Consider the following 22580-nt stretch of genomic DNA (forward strand, 5'->3'; position numbering starts at 1 on the left):
AGGCCCAAAACTAGGACCATTTTCTTAGATGTATATATATATTTGGAAATTGAAATTTTTGTTTGAAGATGTTTTCTCATTTAAAACCCTTAACTTTCAATCATCATTTCTCACCCTCACATGTACTACTTACATGTCTTGCATGAATGCTAATGTTATATTTGCCTCACTGCTTTAGCAAATAATTTTGCCAAAAAATGGTCACATCAGCTTTCTGTTGCTAAAAATAGCAAGGTAATTGTGGTTTTCTTGTCAAAAATAGGCCTCTTTTATATCTATTAGAAAGATGCTTATTGCATAAATAGCATTTAGTAAAATAGGATTCAAGCAGTTTTGGTTGGATTTGGTGGTTGAGGCATTTGTTGCCATCTTAAATACTTAGGTTCTAGCTTTTCAACTTCATATTTATTGTCTTTAACGAATCAAAGTTCAAACTTTAAGGAGCAAAATAAGTCACCCTATTGCTCTCACCCATATTGTCCCTCTAATCATTATGGTAATTTTTACACTTAAAATATCATAAAATAAAAACTGAACTTGTTCGCGTCAAATAGTGCCCGACTCCCCTTGATTTGTGCAAAGGTGGATTCAAGTTTAACTAAAGCCAATCACTTTTATTGGTCTTAATTCAATTCAAAACCTTAAATTCAATTGGTTTCAATTTTTTGGGCAACCACTTTAAATTTTGAACCCTTTTATGGTATTATTAACAGTTTGTATAAGCCTTTGTGGGTATTTTAGATCAAGTTACATATTCAGTTGACGATGTTGAGTTCATTTACAACTTACAAGGCATCTATCGTGAATTCTTGGGAATATAAGATTCCTTCAAAATATGAATATTTAATCATCACCTCTTCCTTAGTCATGGTAATTTCGAAATCCAATTTCACCGGATAACCCTTATCATTTACTATTTCTAGAGGAAATTGTTCCTTTTTATTTACTATATCATAAATAATAATACTACTATTAACGAAAAATATTTTTGTAAATTAGTGATCTTATTTTTGGGCATAAGATAACCATAAATTAATGTATAACATATTAAAGGTAAAGATAATATTATTACTAATATTTTAACTAGATATTTGAATTCTCACAAAAAAAATGGGAACCAGTAACAATAGCAATAGCAGTTATTTGAAATGTGCGATTTGTCAAAAAAGTATAAGGTAGCATATTACCTAGTCTCAGAAAAGAGAACGTTTGATTTCTAAATAAGTTATTTTTTGCATTAAATACTTAATTTTAACATGTAAAAGTAAATAATTATATGCACAATATGCAATTTAATCAGTTAATTATTTAAAATAAAAAATTTAGGAAGTATAATTACCATTTTTTTGTAAATCTGAAAATTTAAATCTTCAATTTAAATTTATGTAAATTTAAATAAATTATATCTTCAAATATAATTTAAAATTATATTTGGTATGATCTAAATAAATACAAATTCAAATCACATATCCAAACATAACCTCTGCCCAGATTGACAGGAAAAAATGAACTAAAAATAACCCTAAAAACCTAATGTGGCAAACACCCCTGCCTCCTGCGCCCCCACTCCACATTTTATGCTAGGCTTCTCACTCCGGTTCTGTCGCCGTCGCTGTCTCTGGCAGCTGCTGGAGCTCCGGTAGCTTGATTCTGCCCTCGTGCTCTCTCTGGGTCCTCTCCTCTCGTAGCCTCTTTATCAATCGTACGTCTCTCTCTCTCTCTCTCACACACACACAAACACACACACACACACACACGGGCGCACAGAGAAACAAAGTCTCGAAGCGCGAAAGTTATTTCACCGTTCTTAATTTGTCATCATCAATTGTGTTATTCGTTAAAGATGAGGGATAGACTTCACGGTGGGACGTAGCAGAGTTGGTAGTGCAATTCAAACTTTAACAGAGAAGGTTCAGAATTTAGGTAATTTTCTGTAGGTTCCAGAGGAGGCGGATAAAATACTTGACATGGGACTTTGAGTGGCACTCTAGTTCTTAAATTGGCAAATTAATTTCGATTACCACCTGAGGCTACGTCTATTGAAGGGGTTGAGATGGTAAAGAAGCATAGTAGGGATTTATATATGACTGCAATTAGGAAAAATACCTGCGCATCACGTGTTTAATTAAATGTTTTTTCGAGGTTGCACACACACATGGATGTGCACAAGGACAGAAATGAGGTAGGCCAAAATAAATGACAAAAAATATGAAGACAGACGCAAACAAGAAGTTGATTCACCCTGACTGTATCTTTTTCTCCTTCCTAATTTCTGTTTCAATAAAGCTTCGCTTCTGTTTCTACACCCTCTTCCCCCATCCCCACCCCCCACCCCCCCCCCCCCCCCGGCCCCCCAAAAAAAAAAAATCACCCTTAAATTTCTGTTCATTGAGCTCAAACCCATGTCAGCGTTCAAAATAGTAGTAGATATCTATAGTTCTATAGCCATATTCGCTTCATTACTGGATTTAATAATAATAATAATAATAATTTTAAGTATTGGTTCATTTGGAATTTTAGAATCACTTAACATGTAATTTTACTTCACAAATGAATGATCTTTGGAACTTTAAATTTTTGAGATATTTGTTATTTTATATAATCGGATTTTTATGATATTTTTTATGTTACCATCGCTCTAGTGCTCTCTCAGTCTCTCTCTCTCTCATTGCTTCCCTTTCTTTCTCTCAGTCATGAATTGGAATCCCAATTTCATTTGCAGGAGTATTGTCTATTGATTACCAAATCTGAGAAGTTCACTTACTAGACAATTTGGAGAGGTAAGCATTCTTTGTGCGTTTGCAATGGTTATTGTTCTGGATTTCACGATCCGTAGTACTCATATGCTATAAACTGTTATCTCTTTCCTTTGTTATTGTTTTATAGAGAAGCAAAAATATACCTTACATGCATGGGTCCTGTTAGCTTCTGTGATATTGGCAAGTGTGTATTTTTTATTTCTCTTTTTTCTTGCCCACTAGTAGATCCATTGGGCCTAGGCTATGCAACAAGAGATAACCTATTTCCTGTCCTTAATTCCTCTTTACCTTTTCCTAAGGTTCTTAAATTTTACGTGGGATAATTTTTTAATAATTTATTGAATTCCCCCCTTATGTGAATTTTTAGAAATCTTAAAAATATAAATATAATTTATTTATAAAATTTTATATATGATCTCTCCCTCTCTCTCATTGCAAAATTTTCAAGATATGCTGCGGAGAAACGTACGGCTAAGAAGAGAGTATCTCTATAGGAAGAGCTTAGAAGGGAAGGAGCGTTTACTCTATGAAAAAAAGCGCAAAATCAGAGAAGCCTTAGAAGGTGTTTGTTTGTGCATGCATCATTTTTCCAATTCTTGAAAAATCATTTCACTTGTCCTGTGAGTCTTCTATTGCCTATCTTGAGCTGATGTTCTTTTCTTGCAGACGGAAAACCCATTCCCACCGAGCTCAGAAATGAAGAGGCCACTCTTCGCCAGGAAATTGATCTTGAAGATGAACAAACTTCTGGTCTCTCTCTCTCTCTCGTTTGCTGTGTGTGTGTGTGGGCACACAAGCATGTCTTGAGTATTTTTTGAACAAAATTTGCTGTACTTATGAAACTTGCCTGTAATTCTATGCTGTATTACTATGACATTTATGCTGTGTTTGGTTGCAGAGGGAATGTAGGAAAAAGAAAATAAAATGGGTTTTAGATTATAGGTTTTTTACTAGTAGGTGGCTGAGGAAACAAAGGGATCTACTCTATTAAGCCTAATACATGTATGTGTGTTGCTTGATACCAATTTAAAATCAAACAATTCAAAATTTGCTTCATTCTCTCAATTTTCCTTGAATTGTGAAGGAAATATGTGATCGTGCATGCCTTTGTTTATTTCACAAATACATACATGTTGTAGTAATCTATGAAGCATAGATATGGGTACTAGAATATGGGATATTGATATTGGGATACATAGAAACATCAATTCTTTAATTTTTGAGATACAATACCGCAGCCGCAGGGATTCTTATTTTATTATGTTCTATCTAAAAGTGTGAGACATAAAAGACAAGTATCAAAATGCTTAGGTAGAATATGAAACTAGTGGAAGCACAAGGATTAAGGGATAGTATATTTTGTCATCATACCAGGCATTGATTACTTAGCTGTTTAGTACTTTTCAAATAATAAAAAAAGGATGTGATGCACATATTTATAATTCTTCTGCATTCTGCTACATGTTAAAAAACATCTGTGTTAGATTTGGGGGCATGAAATGGTTTTTTGTCAAAATCCACATAAACCCAAAACTAAGATTTCAAAAGTCCATGCTCTCAAATACACATCAATGAATTTTAGAACTCTAAACATCTAGAATTCTAGATAAAAGTATAGGACATGCCAAGTGAACAAAAAAAATATAAGATACATCAATAAAATGTCAAAGATGTGTTTCTCTTCAAGGAATTTAACTTCTTTTTCTATAATAAATGTCAAAGATGTGTTGGAGTACCTAGAATGCTTTTATGTTTTTGACATGTGTCTAGTATGGATATGACCACCCTCTAGAAGCATCTGTGTCATAGAGTCATAGATAGTAATAAATCTGCAGTATAAGATCCAATTGGTCTCTGTAGTCTGTCCCAGTAGTTGTGCCTTCTACATTGAAGATAATGGGCAAAAGGGGTCAAAGAAAGGATTTTGATAAAAAGAGTCAAATGTCAATTTTTTTTCATGAAGTTGTAAGAGATTACTTTTGACACTTTTATTCTTTTCCTTTTATCATAGAGAGATAGAATTTGATCTTTGACATCCACTACAGCCAAGTTCGTTTGGTGTATAGAACTTGCTGAATAGATATATATATATGTGTGTGTGTATGTGTGTGTGTGTGTGTGTGTATACATATATCTGTGTTTGTGTGCATATGTGTATAGATATGCTAGGTATATTGGCATGCATGTTTAAAACATAATTTGTGGGATCTAAGATGTGTTTTTTTCCTATGCTTCAAAGAGTTCAAAGTGAAGTCTGAACTGTACAACAATTAACATGATGTTAGTCAATAATATATTTTTTTTCATTCTGAAATGTAGTCCCAAGGACTCACATCGATGATGAGTATGCTAATGCAAGTGAAAGAGATCCTAAAATTTTGCTGACCACGTCCCGAAATCCAAGTGCTCCTCTCACACAGTTTGTGAAGGTTGGCCTATCACTCTGGCATTATTTTTTTTTTATTTGTCAAATTTTAATTAATTTTTGTTCTAGTGCTGATCTGGCTATTGTTTGCTGTTTGTGATATTTAATTGTAATGCAAATGCCATAATTCTTGCAGGAACTTAAGTTTGTGTTTCCTAATGCACAAAGAATGAATCGTGGTGGTCAGGTATGCTTACTGTTTTATTCTGCCCCTCACTTTTTTCTTGAGTTCTTTTCTCTAGATGGACTTGGTCTTATCTGGGGTACGTGTATCAAAGATCGATTATGTACAAATTTCCATTTATCCCTGTTTTTGACTTCTCTTTTGAATTAATATAGCATTTGTTTGGTCCTGATTATGACATCTTAGCTGCTTTTGCCTGGCAATATAAATGCAAAAGAAAATTTTCCCATATTTTTTATATGACTTCTTTAATAATGTGAATCTGGAACATCTGCTCTACACCTTCTAGTTTCTCTTTATTGATGCTTTTGCCTGGCAATATAAATGCAAAAGAAAATTTTCCCATATTTTTTATATGACTTCTTTAATAATGTGAATCTGGAACATCTGCTCTACACCTTCTAGTTTCTCTTTATTGATGATATTTATGCTAATTGGTGAATTGTTGCATTATCTAATGCTGATAATGTAAACTTGAACTGTTTTAAGTGGTTGCAAGCTGTTTTGTGGGGCTAAAGTTAGTCTTGTCATAGGGACCTGTACCACCTGCTGTATTTGTTTGTGTGTCATTTGCTTTGATTTTAGTTATTGTTATCTAGCATTCTATCTTCTTGTATTGTAAGCTCTCTGCACGGTTAGGTGGGCTGTCTTCTATAGTTCTCCAAGAAAGCAGCATTGTATATTTAGATATTCTTATTCATTGGATTTGGTTTGCTGTTGTCTATTGTTTCATGTGAGGTTTTAATTCAAATGAATTTCTACAGATTACTTCTTGTAGGCTGCATTGATTAGACTAAAAAGATTATCAATGATTTTTGTTGTTTATACAATCCTTCCAATGATTCAAACAACTAATGAGGTGCATTGAGAGGGTGACTTGTGGTTATCCAAATGGGAATCAATTTCCTTGTATCTTATGCACAGGAGTAAGAATATCATCCATAGTATTTGGAATAACTCGGGTATTCTAATGTTTATTCCAATATGAGGACCACAATACCTTTAAACCTGTAATGATACATTCTTTGTAAGTGCATACTGCATACACAACAACAACAATGATGACAACAACTGCAATTATAATAATTGTTAATATTATTTTTTAATAATAATCGTAATAAAAAATTTAAATTATAATTAGTAATAATAACAACAATGACAATGGATACCAATATTATTACTTAATCGTCATCGTCATCGTCATCGTCATCGTCGTTGTCATCATCATCATCATCATCATCATCATAATAATAATAATGATAAACAGTAGTGAACAAGAAGGGGCAATTTGAAGCAATGAATGGTAGGGATATTTTTGCCTTGTGAACTTAGATTCTCAACAAAATCCAAGATCACCTATGTGGGAGTTTGGTTTTGAATATTCATATTTTGGGGGCATCTTGAGAATCCAAGATGCCTTCCACATAGGGTTCCCATGGGTTCCTAAATGTGGGCATTTTGAACAAGCAACATGTTTGGGAATTGTGTAGGATAACCAGAGCCAAATACACCTACCAAAGCCTGTGTTTTCATCATATTGTGTGTCTCGGTTCATGAAAATATGACATAGGCTCCAAGCCACCATGAAGCATGGACATAGGATGTGGCACACTCATTTGAGTTCTTGAAATAACATGGATGAGCATGAGTATGAACGTGTCAAAAAGCTAGAATATGGCATGGTGGGGATGACAAATGCATGCTTGTGTTTATATTTATATATGCGGTCACTAAGGGGGCGTTTGTTTGATCCAAATTGACTCAATATCAGTGTTCTAATAGGGAAAGACATAAGGCAAGATGTTTTACCCTTGATGAGGCAAGGTATAAGCCTCCTAGCGTTGAGGGCTTGAGGCATAAACCTTTTAGGTATTTAAGTTTTATTGAAAAATATATTAATAAATTATACATACTATGTTTTTTATTGAAATGATTAAAATAAAATCGGTTATATTATCTTTAATCCTAAATATCTTAGAGAGAGCCAACTTAGAAAAAGATGCCTGTGACTCCTTGCCCATGCATGACAAGACCACCATCATGTGTCTTCCTTGTTAAAAAGGGGACCTCTGTCTTTAAAAATATTTTTAAAGAACAAATCTTTTGTCTCTTTCTCAACTCTCGATGAGAAAACATATCCCACATCTCAGTTTGTCAACTCTCTCGTGGATACCCAAATGCAATGGAAGGGATATCATCCATCGTCCAAAAAAGTTCATCCTTCAGTCATTGCAACTCACTGAAGTGAGACACAGGTTTCTGGAGAAGAGAGAGGCTGTCAGCACGTGAAAATTTGAAGCAACTTGAGCGTCGAGTATCTGAATCACGTCCATGATGTGTGAAAGAAGCCACCTGAGAAGACGGTGATTACTGGAGTATGACGATCTGGAGAAAATCTGAAGCTGGTTGAAGGTCATGAAGGAGGGGTGTTCATCAAAGGAGGTTTCATGTTCTGGGGAAAGTGAATGAATGAACGAGCAAACAGAAGCCCTAATATTTCATTTATTTTGTATTTCTTATATTAAAAAGTAAATAAATGAGAGGGATTGTGTATAGGCTTCTCACGTAATGAGGTAAAATCCGTGTTTTTTTTGTTGGTGTGTACACCCAGTGCTAGACGGCATATGCCTTTGGATATTTGTGCGTTTGCAGTTGTGCCCTGGTGTGCTTTGGGCAGAAGTAGAACTTAGATGCGCCCCAAAACATTGCTCCAAATAGCACCAGTTCCTTTAATGGGCTTTAAGAGACCAGCTGTTTGGTTAGATGCCTGAATGCACTTCGAATACTTCTTATTTGTTCAGCAAGAAATTTTTTTGTCTAACACCATTTGAAGGCACAGTTGATGCATTTGTTCTCCTCCATTGCTCACTACATCCAGCCCTTCCATCACTTCCTTCTAGCATATCTCTTCCTCTCCCATTCTCCCTCTTAACTATCAGCATCCAGATCAGCAGTGACCATGGCTTATATTAGTGGTAATAATTGGCAATTGGTGGGGGCTTTCTTTGATTTGTAATTGTGGAGGCTTCAATCTATGAATCCTTTCTGTGCAGTGGTAAAGGGTTGCAGGAGGGCTTTGATCTGATTTTTTTTGTTTTTTTTGTTTTCATTCTCTGCAGTTTGTGAATGTATGTGTGTGCTTCCAGAATTTTTTATTGAATGAGTTGTTGGAATGTTGATGTATTTTGGGGTCATTTTCTCTGCAATGAACATTTTCTTTTCCTGATCCTGAGTGTATTTAGTTTGATGCTGTTTTATTGAATGAATTTCTATGCAATGCAATAGGATGGGAGCTTTGATATTCAGAATTTTTCCTAACTGCTCTCCTTCTTTGCTATGCTAAAGAGTCATGAGTTTTGATTGTTCTCTGCAAATGGGTTCTTGATTGTTCTAATTCTCTCTGCGAAATACATTTTTTAAATATGTTACTTCTCTTCTTCATTTTGATATTTTTTCAACAATCTGTAAGGTGCAGATTCTTCCTACAAAAGATGGACCTTTTAATCTGTAGGTGGATAATATTTGTGCATATGGATTTTGTTTTTTCTTATTTTGATTGTCAAATAATTAAACAAGCTCACAAATTTTAAAGGTTCAATTTTAATGGCATTCATATTCAAATGTTTAAACTTTAAAATGATCAATGCCAAACAATATGAACTATTTTAGTATTTGGTGGCTGTAATTAGTTCTGAATCAGGTTCACTAATTCAAATGTTGAATCAGTATTAAGAACTTAATACTTTATTTTATCAAACAAGACTCAAGTTTATGAGCAACAATATATTATTTATGGGTGTTAAGAGTTTTCTAGCATTGATAATATTATATATACAAGTCAATCAATACATGTATGCACCCCACATATGCGCATGTATATGCATATTTATGTGTGTATGGTTTGTTCGTCTGTTTGTTCTTTTTTCTTTTACTTAAATAAAAATTCTGCATATCAAGCTTTCAATTACAAAAAATAGTTAATTTTTTTTCCGATGATTTTAGATAAAAATTATAGATTTTTTTATGTGTCATTATTGCGTCTAAACTCCAAGGGATATCAAAGAACTGCTAGAATTGTGCCTGAAATTTAAAAATGTGTTTTTAAATTGTGTTATAAAAAATAGAAATTTTGTGGACACTTCGACACATGTTTTGAATGTCTGAGAAGTATTGACGTCCAGCACGGATATGATGTTGGACTGATCTATTGTGCTTGTAGTAGTATCTATGCTAGTGTCCTGGAAACTGCTCCACAGAGGTTTAGATTATTGGGAATATCAAATGAACTTTAGTGGTTTGACATCCTTTTGATGCAAGTACTTACCTCCAACAAGTTTGGAGGCCATGCCAATTAGTGTTTTGTGTGCCTATGTTTGAAGAATTTACATTTACTTGTTTGTCAATAGCGTGAATGTGTTTGCAAGCTACGTGACAATGGCACCCATATAATTGCTTACTTGATTGGTGAATTCTCTGTATATGCATATAAGAGTAAAATATGTATTTGGATCATCTGAATGTATAAAAGGTTGATGCAATTGTGATTTGAATTTATTAAAAACATAAGAAGTTTTGAAAGAAGTTCCAAAAGGAGCTCTGGCTCATTGAATTTAACAATCCTCTAGGGAGATTGACTACTTCAGAGCCTATCCAAGACTTTCAACGCTAAATCAATTACCTAGCAGGAGATACTCCAATTATCTGTTTAGCTAGGATATTGACATGGTTTCCTGATGTTAATTCGGCTGCTTCATGGCTACTTCCAAAGAAAAGAACTATAATATTACTGTTGATTCCTAATCAGGTGTCAACAGTCATATCTATTATTATCCTTGAGATTGGAACTTTGGAAGTGAGGCCACAATCTTAGGCATTTTAATTTTTAAACTGAGAGCCAGAGATCTAAATTCACAAGGATGTCTATCATGTGATTGCAAAAACAATATGGAAGAGTATTTAAGCAAACTACTTAGTAACATGGTTTTTTGGCTTTTGTATTTTAACTGGTCATTGAGCTCTTCCTCACTTGCATTTGGAAAGAGTATTCAATCAATATTAGAAGCTGTTTGGGAAGCTGCTGAAAAGTCATGACTGGTGACAAGCTTCAAATAAATGAGTAGTTATTACGGGTTCTAGATCTCAATTTAAAATGTAAATTCAACATATGTCTTATTTTAAATGGCAAATAGATCAATTTTATGGATGTAGATTACAGCTATAGTCCAAAATATTATAGAATGATAGTGTTTTTCTCAATAATCATTGTGTCTTCCTTTGCAGGTTATTTCTGAAATTATTGAAACTTGTCGGGCACATGATTTTACAGATGTTGTGTTGGTCCATGAGCATCGTGGTGTGCCAGATGGTATAATTATTAGTCATCTTCCATTTGGCCCGACTGCATATTTTGGGTTACTCAATGTGGTAAGCAACGTTAATTCCTCAGCTTTTCTTTTTGGACCTTCATTTTTGGCTCATTTGACTTCGGCATAAATCTTGTAATCAATTTTTAAACCTGTAGGTTACTAGACACGACATTAAGGACAAGAAAGCTATTGGCACAATGCCTGAGGTTTACCCACATTTGATTCTCAACAACTTCTCAACCAAGGTATAACTGCAATTGTATGTTTATTCCCTCTTTCATTGGAAAGTCTTATTCGTAATTAAACGAGCAGAACCAACTTTTTGCACATATCTAGAAACTAAAGTAGCGATTATGTGTACTTTGTCCATGTATATGTTTAGTTTTTTATTCCTTGTCCTGCATTTTTGCACTTGCTCCACTTATGCCAATTGATCCTGATTGAGCATCAAAATGATGCAGATGACTAGAATTTAGGTTTGTCCAAGAGAAGTTTCCTACAGAAACTGCATTTTTTTTCTGGAATATGAATGGAAGCGTCATTCACCTCTTCTTGTTTGCATTGAAGTATGAATTTTATTTGCTAATAAGGAACTCAACATGTTTCAAAATTTCAACAGTTTTGTTTATGCTCATGTTATGGGGTTTGTTGATCACTAATTGGCTTTACATATTAGTAACTTTTTTTTTTTTTTGTATATGTGATGTCCTGATTGCTGATAGTTGGGTGAAAGGACGGCAAACATCTTAAAGCATTTATTTCCAGTGCCCAAGCCGGATACAAGACGAATCATCACTTTTGCTAATCAGTCTGACTATATTTCATTCAGGTTGGTTTGCTTTGCATATGCTTTAATCAGCTCATATTGGCTATTCTGTCCAGTTGATATTTATTCATTTGAAAGAAATGAATCTGAATTTAACATTTTTTTTAATTTAAATTTCTTATTGATTTTTCATTACTGTATAACAATATAATCATCTTCTGCATTTGTGGTCGTGTATAGATATTAATATGCTCCATTATTATTAATATTCTTAATATTCCCCATAACATAAATGCACAATTTTTTTCCCCTCTTCATGCAATCCTCCTCATGGTTTCGTCCATGGACGTTAATATTTAGTCTGATTTAGATATAAACTGTCAAAGTGAAAGGTATAACTCAAGGTACTGATAACATCTAATAAGCAGCGTTTCATTTTTGATATTTTAGCATTTACGGAGAATCGATAAGCTTGTGCCATTGGTATTTGAATTTTGTGGTTGTGCCTCTGTCATGGAATTGTAGTTTTGTGGTGATTCTTTCAAGTGACAACCTGATGAGGGTCTGTGTTTTTCATGACTTTGGATTTTGTTTAATTGCTAGTATTGGATGGGCACAAACTAGACAATTGAAATCCTAATGCTTAAAAGTAGTCCTAATACTTGGTAAATAGAATAATGAGAAGTAGCAATGTAAGGAGTCACAAAGACAGCTATGTCTGGCCCAATTTGATAGACTTTAAGACTTTATGCTTGGAATTGTGTTTGAGTTTGAACAGATTTGAACTTGCCATGTTAGATCGCAGCTTGAGTTGGTAAGCAACATATTATAAAAATCTTTTGAAACAAAGTCTACTTTGCAGTCATGATTTCCAATGATGGTGTACCTGTATTTTTTGTTTTCAGAGGCGTATTAATTTCTAATGATCATCTGCTTTGGGTATAGCACCGTTGAGCAGTATGTAGCATGGGATTCTGGACCTACTATAAATTTCTTTGATACAAATTCACTTGATGCAAATGCTGCTCTTCTTCTGAATAGTACAGCTGTTTTGACATTGTTCTGTTGTAAAATTTCTTGACCGCACAGGCATCATGTGTATGAGAAACATGGAGGTCCTAAATCACTCGAGCTGAAGGAAATTGGTCCTCGGTTTGAGTTGCGACTTTATCAGGTAATGGCAATGCTGCTTTCTTCCCTTACTGCTGCATGCTTTGTTTTTTAGTACTTTGTGAAAAATTGAACTTACAATAGACACAAGTACCATCCTCCTTTATTTTATACTTAAATGTTGTAGAGTTATAATATTGCGATATGTACCATTTACCCCTTGGCCCCTCTTACCAAAAGAAGTGCCATTTACTTTTGATTTGTTAGTTCTTGACATGTTTGGTGCTTAGTTGTTAGAATCTTACAATTCTTGATTCAATTCATACTATTCATATAAATTCCTCACCGAATTGATTTGAATCTTACAAACGAATCTAAAAACATTTGAATCATTGCCGAACCAAATCTTTTTATTCACCTCGTGGATCTAAAGAATCAATCTAAATCTACGATTCACACAATTCTTGACCTATCATATCGCGACGGACCTGACTAGTTTAAACCCCACAGACCTGACTAGTTTACACAATTGCCTTCCATTCCTTGTCTACGTCAATTTTGTGCTAAAAAGGAGAAAGAAATTTTGGTCTTAAGTTGCCTTCATTAAACCATTCTTCACTCTTTGTGGAGTATGGTGTTTTGCCATTGAGAAGAAGGGGCAGAACACTCATTGGCTATGGTAGTACTCATCTTTCGTTGTGTTTTTTAAAAATTTATTTTTTATTAGTTTTTTTATTTATTATCATTTTTTTAGGTTAATTATTTTTTTCTTTTTTGGAAATTTGTAGCGAATCTTACAATTTGATTTGATTCTCGATTCCAAAAATTGGAATTTTGATTCATGGTTCGGATCTTGATTTGACGACTATGGTTTGGGGTTATGCATCAATATAGCAGCTGCATCCATGGGATATGTGAGAATATGAGGACAAAAAAAAAGATCTGCTTCACATATATGCCCTTTTATGTAGCTCACAATTGATAACCCAGGCAGGTGTCTTGTATGTTTTGTTATACTTCCCCAAAGAGGTGATCCAAGTTGGGAATTTATTTTTGTTACTCAAGGAAGAAACTGATGCCTTATATTTTCAAATGATGATGCCCTGAGCACTGGATGATGCTTTCAATTTTATTGGCATGTTGGCTAGTAATTATGGTAGTAATTTTATGTTGCAGTTTGTTGCTAGATTTTTTTTTCCCTTGGCATCTATTGGGATATCTATGAAATTTTGCCTTGTATTCCTCACTGCCTGTTGGGCTTTTTACTTGACAACACTCTCTGTAGCTGTGGATTGACCTTTACTATCTACTGTAAAGGCTGGAGGTTGTTTTTCTTGTATGATTTTATTACTGAGTCTCCACTATTCATTTTCTTAGGTGGTATTGATGTGTTTGTTTATGGGGCATCTGTGTACTTTGACTACATTCTGGTTCCCTTTTCTTTTCTTCCTCTTCTTAATGTCACAGATAAAGTTAGGAACAATGGATCAGAGCGAAGCCCAGAATGAATGGGTTCTGAGACCGTATATGAACACAACGAAGAAACGAAAGTTTCTTGGGGATTAATGGCCAGCCTTCCAACTCCCTCACCCAACTCCCTCACCAGAAGCTGTAGACAACCTCAAAATTTTCATACCATGTTCTGTTTGATCGTATTTTGTGAGAGAACATCATTTTCCTGCGGAAGCTGATAATTCAATTTACGTATTCCCAGTAGTCACATTTATCTTTCTAATTAATATTTATTTATCTGATACATTGAGATCAATATATATTGCCACAAACCTTTGCCCCCTGTATTCATAATTGCATTGATCTTTTTGAGCCGTTATTGAATTGATGCACTGATTTATTTGTTGAGAATATAAGGATATTCCCCATATATTTTGTAAAAGCACAAACTTGAATAATTCTACTAAAAGTAAATGTCAAAGGCATAAGGAGTCGAAACTAATGCCCCGTACACATGATAGTGAGATGAGAAGAATTTTGTTTATAGGATGCAACTCCCAAGCATGGAACTTGAGAGAGAGAGAGAGAGAGAGAGAGAGAGAGAGAGTGAGATGGATAAGATGAAAGAGACGAAAGCCAGGGCATTAATGTGTAATATATAGAAGAATGCATGCACTTCTATCACTGCCCATCTCCACTCATCTTCTCAGAGACATCTGAGGCTCCCTCATTTTCCCATTCCTATCAATTTAGGAACTTTCTTTCTCTTGAACCATTCAGCTCTTCCAAGTCTACAAACCATGGCAGGAATTGGGCCATTTTTTTTTGTTTTGACAGTCTGAAACTTAAGGTTGAATTGAATAGACCTGTTAAGATGGGTTAAATTAGGGGAACATGCAAATTGGATAATCTCTTCTTTTATTCACTTTCTTAGATTTCGTTTGAGAACAAACTTGAAAAATATTACTCAAAAGAAAGAAAAATATAAAAAATATATATATATATATATATATATATATATATATATATATATATATATATACTATTTTTAATGTTTGTTTCTCTAATAAAAAGAGAACAAATAAAAAGCATGCTAAAAATTAAATTTAAATTTTTATTGTGTACTTGAATGAATTTGTATTCTAAACCGTCTTTGAGATGAGAAAGAAAAACAATGGAAAATCACTTTCTTTCTTTCTTTTTTTCTTTTTCTTTCCTTTTCTCTCATGATCCAAATAGAGTTTGAATGAAAATTTAAAAGTTTGCAGCTGGGCCGAAAAACTATTTATCCTTAAACATGTGGAATGCAAACTCTACCCCATGTTTGGAGTGGTTTTGGATTTAAAGTTGTATTGAATTTCTATAAGATGTAGTATAAAATTGTATTGATATTTATTTAAATTCACCTAAATTCAAATCTAAAGTATTAAACCCATGCTCCCAAACACTACCACAAGTAAAGGTAAAACTAATTAATCACTGAAAATGCAAGCTTCCCTAGTCTTCCCAAGTGTAAACAATTATACACTTGCTCAAACTTTTTTCTTTAATCAAGTAGGAGGAAAAATACAAACATTTCAATACTTTCTTAAGAAAAGGAATTTATAAAAACATAAGGCCGTATTTGGAACTCAAAAAAATATTAAGAAAAATAAAGGAAAATATCAAGGAATCCACATTTTCCTATTTGCTTATGAAGGAAAGTGAGAATAAAAATAAAAAAAGCATACCAAATTTATGAACAAAATTTAAATTTTATATATGATTAATATTTAGTTTTTTCTTAATTTTTAATCATATTAAAATAAACTTTCAATTTTAATTATATCTAATAGAGAAGGAATGTAAATTATTATTGCAAAAACAAATAGTGAAAATGCTCCAGAACAAAAAACGCTTAAGGCACGGTACAATGTCATTTTCCTTAAAACGTTATTTGCCCCCACCAAATCGGTGTGTATTGAGTCAGTAAATACGATTCCAGTATACAATAAAACCCAAAATATAATCTGATATCAATTTTCTTTATATCAAACTAAAAAACTGATCACAAACACCCTTAAAAGAATCTAAACAAATTTTTGGAATTCTATTTCTGCAAAAAATAGAACCTGTTGCTAGGTAAAATTAGTAGGGTTGCTCCTTCGACTTCCGTTGACATGAAAGGGGAAGAGAAGAAAGGCTTGGACGACCCGGGGTGAACTCTAGGGGATCACTCTAATGTCTAAGTAAGAGAAATGCTTTTAGAGAGGCTAAATGCAACAGTAGAATGAGTTGAATGACTTACCTTGACCTCTTCTCCAGATTCCTTCTTATAGGAGCTCGAGTTGACCCTTGATTGATTCGCCTTTATTGCGCGGGGCTTGAATTACTCTCGGGTCATAAAGTGTTTGCGCACATCACTCGGTCATTTAAGCCGCTGGCGTAGATCTCTCCTCCTCTTTATTGAGTTGGAGTTGATTGCTCTCGTCAGATTATTTGACTTCCGCCTGAGGGGGGGACCACGGGCCAAGTGTTGTTTTGCTTTTATTGGCTAGTTTATTTTGGGCATATCAATTGTCCCCCCCTCAATTTCAAATTTCTAGACGGAATTTTGAATCTGCACGCTCCCCCTAGAATATGTAATGCTTCCTCTTCTTCTTCTTCTTCTTCTTCTTTCTTTCTCTCTTCCACCTCTTTTTTTTTTTTTTGTGTTCCGAGCTGATATTCTGAGCTGCTTTGTTGAGGAATTTTACAGAGTTGTTCCAAGTTGGGGAGAATTTTCCGAATTGATGTTCTGAGCTAATATTCTGAGCTATTTCGCAGAGGAATTTTACCGAATTGGGGAGAATTTTTCGAGCTAATGTCCTAAGCTGGGGAGAATTTTTCGAGCTGATGTTCCGAGTTGGGGAGAATTTTCCGAGCTAGGGAGAATTTCCTAAGCTGATGTTTCGAGCTGGGGAGAATTTTTCGAGCTGATTCATAGAGTGATTTTGCCGAACTGATCTTACAGTGCAGCTTCATGAAGCAATTTTTTTTTTTAGGCAGGGCTTGCCGAGCAAATTTTTCGAGCAACTTCATGAAGCGAATTTTTCCGAACTGATCTTACCGAGCAGCTTCGTGGCCTTTTATGCCTATTGAGTCGTGCTCATCTGCTGGGCTGTTTTGGCCTTATGAGTCGTGCCTGTCATTTGGGCCCTTGATGCATAATAAATCGTGCTCATCTGCTAGGCTGTTATTGGCCTTACGAGTCGTGCTCGTCATTTGGGCCCTTAATGCTTAATGAGTCGTGCTCATCTACAGGGTTGTTGTTGGCCTTACGAGTCGTGCTCGTCATTTAGGCCCTTAATGCTTAATGAGTCATGCTCATCTGCTGGACTATTTTTGGCCTTCCGAGTCGTGCTCGTTAGTTTGGCCTTTGTGCCTAATGAGTTGTGCTCATCTGCTAGACTATTTTTGGCCTTACGAGTCATGCTCGTCATTTGAGCCTTTGATGCTTAATGAGTCGTGCTCATCTGCTGTGCTGTTTTTGACTTCACGAGGCGTGCTCGTTGGCGGATTTGTCAGCCTGTGCGGCTGAAATGGCCTTCCCCTTTGTTGAGATATTCTCATTTATGGAGTGTTTCAGATGTCTTTTCCAAGGTGATATCATCGTCTCTTTCGAGGCATCTTTCTTACCTGCAAAAATCTATTGATTGCATTTATATCAGTTGTACCTTGGGAAGCTGCGAATTCTTGGTATTAGTGTCATGTCAGCGCGCCTCTGAGGATTTTCGTTCGTACAGGGATCCTTTGTGTCCTTCCTCTCGAGACGCAAACCCCTTTTCTGCAGTGGAGCTCTCTCAAGATTCTCACCTTCTCAGGGATTCGTGCAGGCCTTTCTCTATAAAGGCAGGCCTTTCTCTCCTTTTTGTAGCTCGGGTGTGCCACATTCTTCCGAGTCTCTCCCTTGCCGAGCAGGCCATATTGAAAGATCTACGGGCCCTAGTTCAGCAGTGGATTGTCCCTCACGAGGAGCTGCTCTAGGAGTGAGTTCTCGTGCAGTGGGGGATCAGCCCTGTTTCCTCAAGTCTTGTATTGCCTTTGATTTCTATGATATGTAGTCGGATACTTTTGCTTTTGTTGGTGTTTTTATCCCCTCTCTTATTTTAGCAGATGTGGACTTTAACAAATACGAGTCTCTCCTGGGGGAAGCCAAGAAGCAGAGAGCGAGTAGGAGCAGGAAGAAAAGAAGAGAGCTTGAAGGAGAATCATCTCAAAGGGATGTGCCCTCTATGGGTGATAGTGAAGCTCTTGTTGGGGAGAACATTACGGCGCCTCCTCCGAGGCCTACGGCTAATACTGAAGTGATTTTTCAAGAGCTGACACATTCTGCATCCACTTTACGCAAGGCTGTTCACGTCGAAGATTTAGTGCAGGCTTAGTGTTCCCTACCCGACGTTCTCTCGGCACAGATTCGGCATACCACATACCAGGTCTTGTTTTACTTAATATTTTTCGGCCGTATTGCTTTTCTCTTTAGACATTGCTTTATTATCTGCTTTGCCCTTTGCACTTATCCTCAGCTAGCGACGATGGCCTTAGCCCAAGAAGAGAAGGTTGTCGAGATATGCCGGCAGACCTTGGATGCTAGGAAAAAGTACGTCGTTACTCATAATGAACTTCGTGATGACGAGATCTGTGAGCACGACCTACAGGTTGATATTGAGCGTATTTGTAGGGAGGAGGTACCTACCAAAGAGGCTACCGCTGCTACTAATGCCTCCCGAACCGCAGTAAAGAGTATAAGGACTCCACACAATTCGTTATGGACACCTCCAAAGCTTACAGGGTGGGGTTCAGGAGGTTTCGAGAATAGGTCAAAACCAAGCACCCTGACCTTCCCCTGGACGGTGTGAGCTCACATGGATATGGCAACGAAAGTCCCGAATCCGGGGAAGATCTGGGCGAGGAAGAAGATTTGGAGGAAGAGGAAGTTGGAGAGGGGAGCAAGGCAAGCTAGTCGGCTGGAACTTCACTTGTAATATATATATATATTCTTAAACTTTATTGATGTAGTACAATTGCTGTAATCGAAACTTTTATTACTTATTATTGCATTGCAAGAAACGCTCAAGAACTTTTATTTCGTCTGCTACTTGTTTCCCCCTTCTCCATCGAGAGAACCTATTTAGTATATCTTTTTGCGACCCCTCTATCTCCTCTGCTAGCGGATCCTCCGAAGATCACCGCAATTTCCCCTACGACCTGTTCTTCCTTCTCTTGTACGCTGGGCCTCCTCTAATCGAGAGGTTCCCTTTGTGGATCTTCTTTATTTATAAACTTTGACAGGTAACCCCTTCTTATTAGGGCTTCGATTTCTTCCTTCAACTAGATGCATTCCTCTGTGTTATGGCCATGATTCCTATGGAATGCGCAGAACTTGGACATGTTTCGCTTGTGAAGAGGTGTTCGCATGGGTTTGGGCCATGAGACGTAGTCCTTCTTTCTGATCTGCATCAGTAATTTAGAGCGCTGTACATTCAGGGGTGTGTAGGTGGAGAACTTATTGGGTTGCCCTCTTATCTTTGGGCTTGCGTGTAGTGCACTAGTCTCATGTCTTTTCGCGGATCTATAGGATTCTCCCGTCTCCCTACTACTACTTTTCCTTTTCCGTTCTATACGACTTCCTCTTGTGTCCATTATCTCCTCTAGGTTGATGTATTATTGTACTCGAGCCATCAACTCCCCCATATCCACCGACGACTTTTTCCCTAGAGAGTATAAAAAACTTCCGGGCTGAAGGGCCGTTGTCAAGGCTGCTAAAGCCACCCCCATGTCTAGGTTGTGGATTTCTAGGGTTGTCGTGTAACGACTTGCTTAATTAACATGATTTTTTTTCCCACTGTAATAATTATCATACTCTGATACCATAACATTATCCTAAGCAGCGAGAAGCATAATACAAATAAACATTTTCATACATAATGATATACCATACTGTACAATACCAGAGTGCTATCATGTTTCCCAAAAGAATATATACATGTGTTACTAAATCCCCAAAATTGCCCTCAGCTAGCTAGGACAAATACAAAAACCCTCCACTGCACTCACTTTGCTGTCAGGGCACTACAGATGCCCCTCTACCTGCGAGCCTGATCTGCTCGCCTACCTGGATCACGTGAAAAAGGTTTCAACATTGGGATGAGCCAACGCCCACTAAGACGATATATGCTATTATTAGTGTGGCAAATGAGTCATCATATCATAAAAAATCCATTTCCATATAATCATGTATATCTGGATTTATAAATACAGTACAAATCATAATATTCATTACCATTTTCATGTCATTTAACACATCTGTATTTAAGTTATTATTCAAAATACTTCTAACATACATAAGTAATTCTCTTGTCTTTGTAAATCAGAATATACATAATAATAACTATAAACTTTTCCCTGTGGATATCTGTATGTCATGATTTAACCTCTCATGACAGGGTTTTGCGGCCCGTAGGCGGGATCTACACTAACTGGCCGACCAGGTAAATCACTATACTCCCTTGGTCGATCTGCCCACCTCTACCCATATCTGATGGGGAGCCTGTCCACATCAAGGGCACTATATGATCAACCTACAGCCTATTATCTGAATAGGCGGTTGCACTCTGTAAAATGTATACTGCATGTAGTTACGGTGTCGTGCTCTGTAAACTGTATAGTCCAACAGGGTCTAATACTATATACATACTCATATATATACACTTTCACTGTTTTCATCATGTTTTCAAAATTACCATAACGCTATCTTTCTGTTCTGTACATACTATAACTGTAGCATCTCGATGCTATCTCTATATAACTATCTATATATTCTGTAAATGCTCTGTCTGTATACTTTGAATGTTATGGTAATAGAAAACATGGCATGTTTTAAACTTTGTAAATCATAATACTGGAACTACGTAATCATAATACTGTATCCGTAATTCGTGTAATCATTTTGTTAAAATCCGTAAAATCATGATACTGTAATTCACATAATCATAGCACTAAAATACATAAAATTATGAAACTACAATTCATAAAACATACTCCCATACTACATACATATTCTCAAGCCACACCATACTTGAGTACATAATTTTCATAAATAAATACATTGCATAATATTTAGAAATTTCCTAGCATAGCATATATCCCTTACTTTATCTCTGAAAAACCCCTACTGTACTCTAACCCGATACCCGTAGGGTCTCCTACAAAACACCCTGAAAATAATATTTTCCAGAACTAAACATCAATATTTTTCTACCTGTATCATTTCCTATAACTACCACAAGGCCAAAAGGAAACTAAAAGGCCTTACCTTACCCTTAATTTGGGATGATTTCTAACTCCAATTTCCCAATGATCCGCTTCGGTAGATGCGTAAAGAACTCAGCCAGGAGCGTCGTGGTAGCTTCGGATTGTCGATCCGGCGACTGGTGGGTCCGAAAATTAAAAGAGAAGGGAGAGAGAGTCGTAGGAGAGGAGAGAGAGAGCGGCGAGAGAACTGATAAAAATCCCGATTTTCCTCCTTTTATACTGTCAGATTCGTCGATGAGCCACGTCACTTCGTCGACGAATCTTTAGTAATTTCATCGACGAAGCCCTATATTCGTCGACAAAATTCAGACCACCCTAGACCCTCTCTCGGTATTTTCTCGTCGACAAAGCCCTGTGTTCGTCGACGAAATCCTTGAGGCCTTCGTTGACGGAACCCTGTATTCGTCGATGAAGCTTGGCAATCTTCTGAAATTTTGATTATTTAATATTATCTCCAAAATGTAATGTTGTCGACGAAGTCTACGGCCTCCTTCTGTTTTTGTTTCTATTTTCTCTTCCTCTTATTATTAAAATATTATTATTCTTCGGGTCACTACATGCCGTGTTGAAGCGGTGCATGAATTTTTTTAAAGTCTCTTGCTCTCCTTGCGCCATACTCATGAGATGACCCATTGTTTTAGCAATTCTCCGACTACTAAGGAAGTGGACGGTGAACAGTTGTTCCATCTCTAAAAAGAAACCGATCGATTCGGGTCGCAGAGTTCGGTACTAGTCTCTGGCAGTACCCTTAAGGGTTGTTGCAAAAGCTCGGCACATGATAGCTTCTGGAGCACCTTACAACTGCATCACCATCCTAAAGGTGTCCAGATGATCAATTGGGTCGGACAGACCTTCGTAACTTTCGAAGGTGGGCATCTTGAATCTACTTGGCAGTGGAGCTTCCATGATCTCTTTGTTGAATGGCGGCTCTGAGGACCTTTGGGACGCTTCCCCGTAGAAGGGTTTGGTTCTGCCCTCTTTCATCATCTTTTCTATGTGATCTATTTTCTTGATCCTTTCTTCGAGCTCCATGGATCTTTGTTGGTTGACATCTACGCTGTTTGAGTCCTCTACCTTCTTGTTGAGGTAGATTTTTTCCTCGTTCTCCTTTGATTTGTCAGCTTTTTTGTCTGTACTGGGGCTCTCTTGCCGTTGGTGGAGGATGTGCCATTCCTGACTCTTTTGT

The 22580-nt window shown here is 36.2% G+C and overlaps 1 protein-coding gene across 2 annotated transcripts; it reads left to right on the forward strand.

Annotated features, from left to right (window-relative positions):
• Positions 1 to 1427: 1427 nt before the first annotated feature.
• LOC131163847 (uncharacterized) lies at positions 1428 to 14409 on the forward strand. Of its 2 annotated transcripts, none has more exons than XM_058120643.1 (11): positions 1428 to 1702; positions 2723 to 2780; positions 3208 to 3321; positions 3426 to 3509; positions 5079 to 5188; positions 5321 to 5371; positions 10649 to 10792; positions 10890 to 10979; positions 11457 to 11563; positions 12590 to 12674; positions 14078 to 14409. In XM_058120643.1, exons 3-11 carry the CDS (start codon positions 3210 to 3212, stop codon positions 14174 to 14176), a joined length of 882 nt encoding a protein of 293 aa, XP_057976626.1. In that variant the 5' UTR covers positions 1428 to 1702; positions 2723 to 2780; positions 3208 to 3209; the 3' UTR covers positions 14177 to 14409. The 2 variants fall into 2 exon arrangements, with proteins under 2 accessions (XP_057976626.1, XP_057976625.1); XM_058120642.1 differs by having other exon boundaries at positions 1486 to 1702; positions 2692 to 2780.
• The last annotated feature ends 8171 nt before the right edge of the window (positions 14410 to 22580 follow it).

The sequence above is a fragment of the Malania oleifera genome, chromosome 9 (assembly GCF_029873635.1).
Source record: "Malania oleifera isolate guangnan ecotype guangnan chromosome 9, ASM2987363v1, whole genome shotgun sequence".
Classification (NCBI taxonomy): Eukaryota; Viridiplantae; Streptophyta; class Magnoliopsida; order Santalales; family Ximeniaceae; genus Malania; species Malania oleifera.

What these genes read in the sequence shown, in the direction of transcription:
- LOC131163847 (XM_058120643.1), top strand. Translation starts at nt 3,210, where the DNA reads ATGCTGCGGAGAAACGTACGGCTAAGAAGAGAGTATCTCTATAGGAAG. An exon ending in ATTTTGGGTTACTCAATGTG is followed by an intron (nt 10,793 to 10,889) that starts GTAAGCAACGTT and finishes TTAAACCTGTAG; the next exon opens with GTTACTAGACACGACATTAA. An exon ending in TCAACAACTTCTCAACCAAG is followed by an intron (nt 10,980 to 11,456) that starts GTATAACTGCAA and finishes GATTGCTGATAG; the next exon opens with TTGGGTGAAAGGACGGCAAA.